The sequence below is a fragment of the Lissotriton helveticus genome, chromosome 1_1 (genome assembly GCF_964261635.1).
Source record: "Lissotriton helveticus chromosome 1_1, aLisHel1.1, whole genome shotgun sequence".
NCBI lineage: Eukaryota > Metazoa > Chordata > Amphibia > Caudata > Salamandridae > Lissotriton > Lissotriton helveticus.
The window spans coordinates 1,127,427,552-1,127,441,046 of record NC_136057.1 but is presented as its reverse complement, the minus strand read 5'-3'; the positions used below and the strand labels follow the sequence as shown (position 1 = coordinate 1,127,441,046).

Here is a 13,495-nt window from a genome sequence, read left to right as displayed (position 1 = left end):
CCTTAGCTGCACTGGAAATTAGTGTTTTTGCTCTGGAAAATTGCTGCATGGAACATATCTATGGAAGACTAGAAAACTTAAGTTGAGTCATTTTTATTTAGGCCACACTAGCAGTCTCTTCACCAGTATGGTCTCAGCACTAAGTACCTCAACCTTTGCACCTAAACCTTCCATAAAACATATTAATATTAATACTCCAAATGACATAAAAAGAAAGTACAACATATTTTGAAATCAGAGAACTTTTTAAATACCATGAAAGAACATAAAACATCTCACCTCTTCACACCGTATAAACAAAACATCACAAACCAATGCACACAATACACAAAAAATAGTATATATGGTATAAGGAACATAACAGAAATAACTACAATGAGCTAAAAGAATATTACCAACATATAAGTACCGTATTTTCCGGCGTATAAGACGACCCGGCGTATAAGACGACCCCCTACTTTGCTTGATAAAATGTAGGTTTCGTGCTATACTCACCGTATAAGACTATCCCCACTTCCAGCGCAGTCCAACGCAGTCCTGCATAGTTGGCTCATACTTTGTACGCTTTTGTAACCTGCACACTTATCACTTTTTACTCCAGGAATGTACCGATTGCTACCTCATGTATTTTGGTTGCTCACTATTGTCACTTTTGATCCATGTAACTTAACGTTTGCTTTTGTAATTTGTTCATTTGTAATTGTTCCTCTTGTATCAATACTGTTCCTACTGTAAAGCGCTCTGACACCTGATGGGAAAAACAGCAAGCAGCCCCTGGATGGAAAATCTGTCATAAGTAACAGTAAAATTCTGGGGAAGAGGAGCGCCACCCCTGTCACGGTTGCTGAGAGTAGCAGTTCAACCTTTCAGCACTGTGAGGTCAAGTACAGGAGTATTAAAGCTGGCAGAACTAAAAGTAAAGTCCGCGCTATGTAAGAAACGCATGAAAACATACGTCAAATTTGGCACCCGGCGTATAAGACGACCCCCGACTTTCCAGAACATTTTAAGGGGTTAAAAAGTCGTCTTATACGCCGGAAAATACGGTAGACATTTTAATTATAGAACTTTCAAATAGAAGGAATGTATGTTACATGACATTTGAATTTGCCAGGCCCTGAAAAATGAAAAATCTTGATATTAGCAGATAATTACCCAACATGCATCCTACAATCTTAAATATCGGCTTGAACACCATATATGCATTTGCCTTCCTGCTTTGTCACTGTTACACACACTGACCTTGTGTTCCTGGACTCCACCACAGCTCACTGTTTAATTTGTAACCTCATTTAGTCTCATCTCAACAACTTGTGAAGTATTTCCAAATCTAAGCTCACTCTTCCTCACTGTACTTGCTTGCAAGTTAACGGGCACCAAATAAGCCTTCTTGACAACAATGTTCTTCACCTGAATCATAATATTTTACATTCTATCCACATTACTTTTCTGAAACCCTTAAGTTTTGATCTCTATTTGCTCTAATTATGTTGACCTTCTATTTCTTTGACTTTACCTCAATAAACTTTCTCAACCAAGCTAGACATGTTAAATCCTGCCATGCCCTTCATTGAAGTGCCCTGAAAAGCCAACTTTAATCAGACTGTGAGGCATATTGTGATATGCGCACAGTATGTATCTCAACAGATTACTCATGTACAAACTAGACACATAGCACCTCTGATACAATCACTCACTAATTTATGACTCTTTCCGCTAAACCATTCCCTTTGGAATGATACAGATGACAAATCTTATGACTAAAACTACATCAGCCATGAACTTCGGTATGTCCATGGATATAAACTGTACACACCTGTCACTCTGAAAACCTTTCCTTGAAAACATACCAGTGAAGACTGAACTAACACTCCTGGTATCCGTTTCACTCACAAATGGTACCACCACCCACTTTGACAGATAAACCACCATAACAAGCACAAACCTCTCTGTCATTGATAGAGCCTGAAAAATACACAATAAAATCAATTGAAGTTACCCGCATATGTTTACAATCATCGGTCGATACATGGACACCAAACTTTTCTCACTTAGTTTACAAACTGAAAACCTTCTACATTTAGAACAACATCCCTTCCCAGCCTGGCCACCAATCATGCTCTTGCAACAGCTTTTTATTAAGAGTTATATCCAAATGACTGTCATTAGTAATACTCAACAACCTTTCCATGATCCCGGCAGATGGAACCAACTTCTCTTATCTAAAACAATATTCTCTCTTTAACAGACAACTCAAAACCAACCTTACCATATGGTTGCAAACACAAGATTACATTTCTTTCTTTTCATTACCATCCATCACTTACACCCTATTTCTCTTCAATGCATGATATTCTTACAAAGTATTTAGTCATTCTACCTTCATAAAGCAACAGTTTTCCAAGCACTTAACTCTTGCTTGCAAACATTCCACATTACCCTGTAAATCCATACATTCCTTTGAACCCACCACAGATAGACACAATGAACAATCTGCCTTCCTTTACTTTACTCCAGGAGTACATCGAATGGCAAAGTATTTTTCAAGCAATTTGGAATACAGCGTGGCCAAGCAGGCTGTTGCTCTAATCATTCACTTTGATACCATAAAAAATTGGAATCAAAGTCTATACTTTTTTTATCAAAACTAAACATAATACCCCACACATATGTTTAGAATTTTTGACCACCTAGGAACAAACCAAAATGTTCCTTTTTAATAATGGAATATTAACGTTCCTGTGCAACACAAATACTATTGTGTATTCCTTACCATTCCTTCACTGGGACAAGATAACTCTCATTCCAAATTGAGTTACATCAACTGTGACACACAATGTATTTCCAGAAACAAACTAATATGAGAAAGTAAGCATTAACCAGCATCTCTTTAACATCATTGAAAGCTTCTTCTTGCTCTAGCCAAAAAAAACAATTTCACATTTTTCATCAACTTGTTTAGCGATTCCTGACTGTGGCAAAACCTTTCTTAAACATTGAATAATTAAAAAATGTCTATGAATAACATGTGTTGTTTCTTAAACTTTAGTGCCAGTGTGTCTTCTGTGGGTTTCACTAACCTTGATATTTGAACAGTGCCCCTCCCAGGCATCACACGTCTCACATCCATACAATTGAACACTTTTCAAATGGAAAAACATTCTTATATTATTATTGTGCTTGTGCGCCACTGCAATCAAAGAGAGCCACAAAGAGAATTCTACTGACTATATTACACCTTGTTCACAGATTACCTTTAGCAACTCAATAAATTCTTTTTTCACACTCAAAGGCACATACTTCAACGTATGTTAAACTGGAAAACAGTTTTCCTTTACTCAAATAACATATTCACAAGCCACCAACTCACCCAGTTTCCCAACAAAAATGTCTGCATACCGTGCCAACATCTTTTCCTCAAGTTTCAACTGATTGCTTTTCTCCAGCAATACCTCTGACAACTAGAAACTGCTGGTGATACCAATCCAAAATGCCTGCACATGCCGGTCTTTAAACTTCATAAAAGTTTAAAAGTAGCCATCCAAATTAATATTCGTGCCACTGTAACCACGGGGATTAACAACAGGAAGTAACAGATTTCAATACAAAGACTTGTCTTAAATAGTTTTCTTGCAACTAATGGTCACCTTTAGACCTGAATCAATCAACAAAGTAACTACTACACCCTAAACAAAACATTCTCCATGGGATCCTTTCACACTGGCACATCTTTGTCATCCACCCTAATGCTCAACACCAGCTCCTTCATACACTACTTTTTGTTAGTCCACAATGTTCATCTTGCTTGACCTCTCTCTATTCTTAGACAACCTGGCAAAATGCCATAGCACACCACACATGGTACATTCCCTGTTATTTGCAGAACACAATTTAAGAGTGTCAATAAGGAATCTCAAACCACATTGAAAACATGAATTCTCTCCAGCATCTCCCTTTTTCCTCTTCACACTCCCAGCATCCCTGATACTTTTTACCACACATATGCTACTCTCACTACTTTTTTTAACTTTATATATTATCATTCTGATTCATTCACCTCCTAGAAGGTGGCATCCTAAACACTGACAGTCTGTATTGAATGTCTTTGTAAAACATTTGGGCTCAGATGAGGTGTTCTGTAATGTCTTGAAGGTCACACTTCCCTTCAAATACATGTATAGAAGCAACATACATATCCACCATAACACTAAATTGATGTTCCTTTTTAAAAAATATATGGTTCCTCACATCGAGTTTAGTTGGTTTAGCTAACAATGTGTTTCTAGCCACTTCACAGCCTCTTGATACTTGTCTGCTGCTTCATGTTCAGGTTCATGAACTGCTAGATGTTCACAAATTTCATTGACCTCCAAAACCAACGAATACTCCAGCGAAAACTGTTTTTTCAAGTCTTAAACCGAAAAACTATCAATTGCTCCAAGGTAAACAGCGAAAGCCTTGAACCAATCATTCCAGCTAACTGGTGGCACACAAAGCAGCTGCATGAATGGTAAAGGACAGCTACACAATAAAAACTGAGCTTCCCTCACTTTAGAAAAAACTGTGGACCCTGGGTGATTAAATGTACACCCTTGAAACCCGTAGGAATTCTTCAAACAAGAATAAAATAATAAATATTCTCAGGGAAACAAAAGACCAGCAAGCAGGCAGTGATCAGCTGAAAGCCGAAATCAAAAGTTATCAAACATGCCACAAATAAATATTTATCCAGATCAGTCAAAACATACCTCTACTGGGCAACATTTTGACCCACTAGCATAGAGGTTCTTCGCTTGGATGTTCAAAATGTAGTCTGTACACAGCAAAGGTCCGCTTTGCACATGAGTTGAAATCATCACTACTGTCTACTCCAAGACGTGGTCACTGCCAACCTCAGTAACGTTATCATCGTCTCCTCTCATAATGGCACCCTCTTCAGCCACTTTGATGTAACTGATGACATATGAGATACAACATCATATCACCTGAGCAGTAGGCTAAAGTGCAACATCAGTGTAACCTTCGCACAGGTCGCAAAACATGAAACACGCCTTGGTTATACAAAAAGAAGTGGTATGCATTTTGACTTCTAAACCGAAAGACAGTTTAGAAAAACACGTCTGAAATATGGCATAGTAAAATGTGATAAATCCTTGGTTTGGCTTCAATAATTGTCTTGCATCGAAATAGGTTCTACACACTTGTATTACTGACATGGAGTTATCAAACATGTATCCAGCCAGAGGCGTTTTAAGACATGGGCAAAGTGTGCTCTGGCCCAGGGCCCCAGACATTCAAGGGGCCCCCTGTAGAGTCTACTCTGTTCTGCAGAAAATCTTGCCCAAATGACTTTGCATAATCCTCAAAAACATTGTCCTAAATACCATTTTCTGTTCATTTATTTTCAATGTGGACATAATCCTCAAAAACATTGTCCTAAATACCATTTTCTGTTCATTTATTTTCAATGTGGGTGATGAGTGAGAACTATTTAGACATTTGCAGAAAAATGTGTTTATGTTTCATGCAACATCCATAAAAAAGTTTATTTTAGATCACACAGGCCATCACATATAAGAAATGGGAAGGTGTCACAGAGATTATTTGCAATAATGTTAATGAGTTGCTGCTGTGTTACAATATTGAAACACACATCATTCTCCTTGAATGTTAGATGTTAACACAAGAATTTGGACAAGTATGCCAGTGCGCTGTTAGTGACCGGGCCAAAGAGGACATCAAAGAGCTGAAATTGGATAATAAATTCAAATCTGTTCTGAACAGGGGCCCCCAAAACCTTAAGACGTCCCTGTATCCAGCTGCGTCCAGTCCACACTTGTGGAGGGGCCAGGCCACCCAACTTTTTCCCGACAAGAAGAAGAGTGCCTGTCAGGCTGAACAAAGTACAGCCTGACAGATATTCTTCTTGTTGAGGCCAGGCAGCCAGGAGCTGGACATTCACTGCTTGAATTGAACTTTGTCAGGCTGAGGATGTTTCTGACAACATAGAGCACAAGAAGCTCTATGGCAGAAATATAAATGTTCCAAAATACCTTTGGCTTCATTAAACTGACTGGTCTGCTGTAGGGCAATTTTGTCACAGCAACAGTTCAAAATTGCCTTACACTTGTTCAATCAGGCCCATAGAGTTTATGTTTCTAGCAAGAAAAGCATATTTTATCACTATACTGTGAGGGTTACACAGAGTTGTGCATAAGAAGAAGACATTTAGCATATTTAACATATCTCTTTAGGTCACATATAACCAAAATCAGCACAGAATGAATATTATTCCTACCTTCACTAAATATACTTGGCACTCACTCGCGTAATCATATTCCAGACCATCAAAAGTGTAGTAGTGTCGATCGCCATATACTGTACAAACAGCAGGGCAGGGGAAATTGGTGCAGTTGAAGATACCTCTGCGGCATACACTGTAAAAGAAATTCATAAACTTGTAAACTAGCTCCAGTGTCAATGGCTTCTCCTTTCAATGTTTACACACATTCTAATGCATTCAGGAATTCATGCCTCCTCTTCATGGAACACCTTAGCCACAATTATTAACAACACAATTGCTCTAGGCTCTGGCCTCTCTCAGAAAGACACATTTCCAACTGTCCTACAGTGACTGGAAATAGAAGTAGAAGTTTTACCACCTATATAATTTGTATTTTTGGTATTTGTAGAGCGCATAAATCACCCATAGGTTTCATAGTTTCACAATTGTACTGAAAGATGTGAAGTGCTGTAAATTGTGCTCTACACTGGGGGCCATAGGATTATAGTCCTGCAGGAAGATGAGATGTCTATCAAATATCTGAAGTACTTGGGCAGGTTGAGGTATATACAAATTTCTAGGCGATTGGGCAATCAAATTGATAAATTAATTTGTTCTCCTAACCACATCAAAGTTAAATGTCCACCAAGGTGGTCAGGGGATGAGTGGAATAACAAAATAATCATTTTACAAAGTTAATTATCATGTAAGGGCCTGCTCTCTATAATTTGAAACCAGCAAGGCCAGGAGCAAGCAGTGGGAAGAACAACTATTCTATTGGGTGAGATACAAAAATGTTTACTAAGCCCCTAGTACGGTGTTATCCACATTACAACAGAAGGTGTTGCAGGGGAGAATCTTTGAAGAGTAGTGGATGGTAGAATAAGAGATAATGAGCTAATAAAGTTTTGTTCTTTTCATTGCAAGATTCAGCATAATCCTCATCGGATATCATTAAGCAACATTCATGGTTCATATTTCTTGTAAATGCTATTAATATTATTTTGATATTTGTTGTTATCTAGCAATCCATGTGCTTTTCTAAACCCATCGGTGTTCCCCACCTTTATGCATCCTCGTAATATTTCAACATTGTTTTCTCTTTTCTCCTTCTTTGTATTTCCTTAATCCACTGGAAATAACAAATTAAAATTCTATACTAATATGAAAATTTTTTCATTGTTTCTCTCAGATACCTTGTAGAATGTTTTATAAATATCATTATACTCACAGTCAATCTCAGCATTATACAAATTATTCATGTCAACTTTTTATGTTCCCTCTATTGCAATGTATCTTGACTAGTGAATACTTAGATCATGTATTACTAGTACTTAGTACTGAATGATCAAACCACACCTTTTGTTCGGACTAGGAAATTACTTCATACTGAATTAAAAGGAGGAAAATAGTGAACTACATCAATGGTAACAAAAGTAGAATATTTTATCCTACAGAAATCCAAATGCTAAATAACAAAAAGTACACATCAAATGTTTCAAACCACTGTAACTCTTAAAGTACAGTGGTTTCAATTATTTTGGGGAAAGATTTTTGTTACATAGTTAAGATGATAACAACTTACTTGGTAGGGAAATATGTATTGGCTGATGCCATGCTAAAGGGAGGGTGACTTTTGCACGCCAATACATATGTTACCAATGCAAAGTCACATTCTGTTTTTAAACACCTCTCAAGAATATTAGTTCATTTCTCTGGTTTAGTGTAGCTGGCTATCATTCAGTGAAGGAGTTGAAAAATATACATTCTAAATCCTATCTTCATGATTTATGGAAAATATCTTGTTTCCGCTGTACATAATACTTGATTTTGTTTCTAGTTCATTGGTTTAAACTGAAATTCAAAACATTACTTCTTACCATGCTAGTATCTTGGTAGACATAATGTTAAGTAAATTTAGCACACTCTCAACTAGATTGTTACACGCAACATTTTATTTAAAAAATAAAGCTCTAGTGGAGTGCTGAAAATTAAATAATATTATTGTTTTAACACCCTTGACATACAAACAATCTAGGACACCTTTAAATGCACAATTCTAGAGGATTTATTCAGTTACTCTACTTCCCCACCAAAGCAAAAAAAAAATGTTTTAACCTGAAAGCATTTGAAGCCCTAGGGTGAAAACCACCCTATGCCGTCTGATAATCTCTCAATAGTATTTCATGAGTCTAAGACTGAAATGAAGAGGGCTCTCGGTCTGAAGGACAGCAAAGATATATGTTACATAACGCAATATTATTGAGTAAAAAGTGAAATCTCTGGTAGTCTATCGGCCTTTCAACTGAAACAAGGACAGACTGATAAGAATACTGTTACATTAAAAAAGATGATGATCAAGTGGCCACCTCTTTGTGAAATTACTTGGCATGATCAGACATAAGCCTAGAGCCATAGTTAGAGGTCGTATAACTGGGTGTAATATAACAAAATGGAAATGCTTATAGCATCTTATCACCAGATCCTTTAACAAGTTTTAACCGCAGGCAGAGAATTTGAGTAGCAAGCAAACAAATATAGTGTCAGTGGTGCCTGAAAAAGCCATAAAATGAAACTAAAATGCACTACTGTGACACTGGTGAAAAATGGCAACTCATGAGTTTTCAGTTGTGTAGGCCATCTTGGATCACACTATAAAAGAGGAGCAAGAACCTGCTTACCACATTTTAATACTGGAGACCTTGGAGTTTTTCATGTTTGGCACATGCCAACATCTTGTTCATTTGAAGTTCCCGCAGTCCGTGGTTAAATCTTCTGGAAGCCCTTTTAATGTCTACTTGGATACAGGAGGAGGGTTGCTGATAGACCCTTGATGTTTTTCGAAACTTTTTACAGACTGGCTTGTCAGGTACTGTGCTGTTGCTTTATCTCTGACCTGCTCTCCATAAGAAGCTCTCCATCGAGATTTCAGCTTTGTAGATTTCATTTGGCATTGAAGCACAACTTTCTTGGAAACAATTTCTTACATACTGGATTTCTAAGTAGGACTCTTTTTTAATATTTTTTAAAACTAATATATAAAATCTGCTAGAAAAGCAGACATGTGAGGTGAGCAGATTCAGAGTGTCAGCGGTGTTATAGGGTGCTCCATATAAAGGAGCTGCTCTCCACATAAACTTAGGAACTCCCTAGAGCTCTCTGCTCCATTTTCTTGCATAATTGATGTAGCACTCTAAGCCTGAAAGGGTATTTTATCAACTAATACTGTGTGCGCCCATGTGCCTGGACAATGTTATACCTCTCTGATGAGCTCTAATTAGGGCACAATATGTGCCAGGGGTTGCTTTTAATCATTCCAGATTGCCTTGGACTAATCCAAAGCTCTAATACTGTGCTTTTAAGTGGTAAAAGGCTTTTGTAATGTTTCAGCTCAGCCTGGATGCTACTGTGACTTAGTCAATCCCATGGTTGAAGAGTTTGCTCTAAAAATGGCAAAAGGCTTTCTAACTTTCTAGCTTGGCATGGATGGTACTGCGCTTATTGTATGATTTAAAATCTCTGCTAGATTTTTTGTGATGTTTAGGAGGAGCTGCTCTCCTCCTAAACATGGGAACTACCCAAAGTTTCTGGCTTTCTTTTTTCATAATTTATGGTACTGTAAGCCTGAAGGGGTATTATCTTGAATTAAACTGGATGCTCTCTTGTGAGCTCAAATTAGAGTGAAACACATGTCAGGGGTTGCTTTTAATTCATTCCAGGTTTGCTTGGATGGTATTTTACTAATCCAAAGCTGTAATACTGACAGACATTTGAGGTTAGCATAATCAGATTGCTGGTGGTGTTTTGCTCTCCACCTATACTTGGGAACTAACCAGCTTTCCCTGATATGTATATGCACTTACAAAATCACCCCTTAATCGAATAATCAACACATGCTCAAGTTCACAGGTAAGTGGATTTATTGCCGCCACAATGTGATGAAAACAATCTTGTTGATATGCAATACAAAAATACTCACATAGGCGTGTTGCAGCAGAAATGCCTTTTTCAATGCGAATTGCAACAATGGGCCCAACTAGCTGTAGTTCTGGAAATACATCCATGCTGCACTTTCATTGGAGAATGTTCTCTGACCATGGAGGGTGGACTGCCAATTCTTGTGTAGTACTGAATTACTCGTGACGTAACCTACACAGTCCTCCCAATGCTGTTACGTCATGAAGGTCACCAGCCCCTTGAATGGCACAATAATTAGACTCCTTAGTCTGCACATAATAATGCCTCAACTACTGCCAGCATATGGGTTTCACAGTTACCTCCATGGCAGAAACTTCAGCCACTGTGGCTGACTTTATCTCTTCTTTGTTGTGCCCCGTTATGCAGTTTAATACTGCTCTCTCCTCTCCCCAATGCAAACATGATGGATCGGAACGGCTCACCCTACGCAGCTAGCACTGCTACACCGAATACCTCTTCACTCCTGGGGGGAGAGGGGGGGTGCTGTGACGTGTAGCTCCATTCAACCTTCAACCTAGCCAGTGTGTTGTGGTGCAACAGACCAAGAGGGCGTATCGGAATCCAGCTCTGGCAACTTGAAAAACCACACACTTAACAACCGGCCCCTAATTGAATAATGGACTCCAACACATGTGTGTGTATATATATATATATATATACATATATATATATATATATATATATATGATTTTTTTGGTGGGGGGTTTTTTTTTTTTTTTTTTTTGGGCGGCATATACCGCAGAATCTAGCAAAGGAATGCTGCACATGCTGATAAAGTATGCGTGGAGCGACAGAGATAAAGCCCTCGCAGAAATCCAGAGACTTGAGGATACCATCACTAAAGACAAAGACACCAAAACTGCAGATGACCTGCGCATACAAATGCAGAAAAGACTCAAAGAATACGAGAATGGGATAAAAAAGAGAAAGCAAACAAAATTCCAAAGGGACGAGCAGGACTATCTAATTGGTCGGATACTCACCTTTGCGAAAAAATTTGACGCTACAAGAAAAAGGCTTGCACAAGGGGTGCAGACTGCTTCCGAAGCAGTAACATCAGAATCGGAGGCGTCGGTCTCGGAAGATGAGTCAGCCAGGAGTAATAAAAGTGTGAAAAAGGGTACTGTGAACACAGCGCAGTTCCTTTTTTAGACGAATTCCAGGTTCTCAAAGAAACTCGCCAACGACCTCAGTCCCAGAAGCCACTAAAATCATTCCCAAAAAAAGGAGGAAAACCAGGCGGGGTAGGAGGGGACGACCAGGCGGCACCCCCCATGACAGCTCGCAGCAGGGGCAAGAGAGGGAGGTGGTAAAACAAGAAGAAAAAACTATAGTTAACCTCTCAGATCGAAAGCTGACAGAACATGAAGAAGCAGTCTTGAAGAGAGGCATGACCTTCTGCCCCACGGCCAAATTTGATCTAATACAAACTAGAATTGACATCTTCAAATTTGTGCGCAAACTAAAACTACAAAAAATATTTGCGCCTAAACCTACATCAACAAACTTGCCTATCCCGGAAGAAACGGAAGAACCCGGGAATAGCCATATAGACAATGACTTGCCCTTGCTTATCACCACACACACCTTGGCGAGTTCAGATGAAATACCAAGCTCGATAGAAACTTTGAGGAGGGAAGAAATAACACAAAAGAGAGATCCAAGTAATCTCAAACGAAAATCAAGATTTCTACCGCACGTCACGCAGGATCTGGATAAAATTACTATTAAAAACGTGGAATTGACTAGAAAGAACTCCAATATTTCACGTATGAAATGGCAAGCTATTACATCTTTGACGGAGGATAACTCGATCGAAATTAAACCCTCGGACAAAGGGGGGAACATTGTCAACTTCAGTAAAACCAAATACAAAAAAGAGGCTCTAAGACAACTACAGGACAAGGACTGTTATTCGACAATTAACAGAAAGGATTTTGAAAAATGCACCATGGACTATCATGTACTACTGAAAGGGTGGAGGGATGAAGGGATGCTCAATAAAGATGAATTTGAATATCCATACTGTGAGCACCCAATAATTCCTACATTTTATCACCTAACCAAGGTGCACAAAGATATTCAAAACCCACCGGGGAGACCTATCGTCTCCTCAATAGGGAGCCTCTTGGAAGCAACATCCAGGTTCATTGATAACTACCTGTCCCCTTTTGTAAGAGATTTACCCTCCTTTGTTAGGGACACCCAAGACTTCCTAAGGTTAATAGACGGCATCAGGTGGGAATCAGACATGTTGCAGACATGTTGCTGATTACCCTGGATGTCGCCAACTTATACACTTGTATTGGACACCAAGAAGGACTTTCAGCAGTAAAATGGTTTCTTGGGAAGAAGAGTATGCAGTATCATCAACATAACCGCATGCTCCTTCAAATGACAGAATTCTGCCTATATAATAACATCTTTTTATTCGCAGGGGTGATGTACCGTCAAACCAGAGGGACTGCCATGGGCACGTGCTTCGCCCCCAGCTACGCGTACTTGTTAGTGGGCTGGTGGGAGAAGCACGAGGCCTGGGGGGGACCAATGAAAAATGGTTGGATCACATAATGATCTGGACTAGATATATTGACGACTTGTTTGTCATTTGGCGAGGTGGCAAATCCTCGGCTGAGGAGTACGTTGCAGCGCTAAATGACAACAGTCTCAACTTAAGATTCACAAGTACCATCAGTGACAGATCTGTGCACTATCTCGATCTTGAGGTCTTCACAATAGGAAATTCCCTACATACAAAACTCTATCGGAAACCCACAGCGGGCAACACCGTTTTACATGCGGCCAGCCACCATCCTTGAAGCATGATAAGAAACATCAGAACTGCTCCGCCTCAAGAGGAACTGCTCAGATCATAGCAATTTCTCAGAAGCAAAAGAGGCAGCTGGAATGCGTTTCCTAGCTGGAGGGTATTCGAAAGCATCCTTGACAGATGCTTCTAATAGAGTAGACCTTACTGACAGAAGGGATCTCCTGAAGGACAAAAAGAAGGCAACTATATCTGAGACAGTGACAAGAATGATTACCACCTATAATATGAGGTTGAACGAATTGGTCCAAATTTTGAGCAACAATTGGCACATTCTCAAGACAGATACAGTCTTAAAAAACAAGCTACCTTCCAAACCATCTGTAACTTATAGACGTTGTCAGTCCCTCAGTGACCATCTGACTAGCAGTCACTTTGAGGATTCCCCTAAATCATCTAAAATGAAA

The 13,495-nt window shown here is 39.0% G+C and overlaps 1 protein-coding gene across 1 annotated transcript in view; it reads right to left on the bottom strand.

Annotated features, from left to right (window-relative positions):
* The window catches only part of OTOGL (otogelin like), a 1,067,300-nt gene that overhangs the window by 680,697 nt on the left and 373,108 nt on the right, over positions 1-13,495 (bottom strand). The window contains exon 23 of the mRNA XM_078649280.1: positions 6,299-6,437. Coding sequence (XP_078505406.1) covers positions 6,299-6,437 — 139 coding nt within the window. The remainder of the gene's footprint in view (positions 1-6,298; positions 6,438-13,495) is intronic.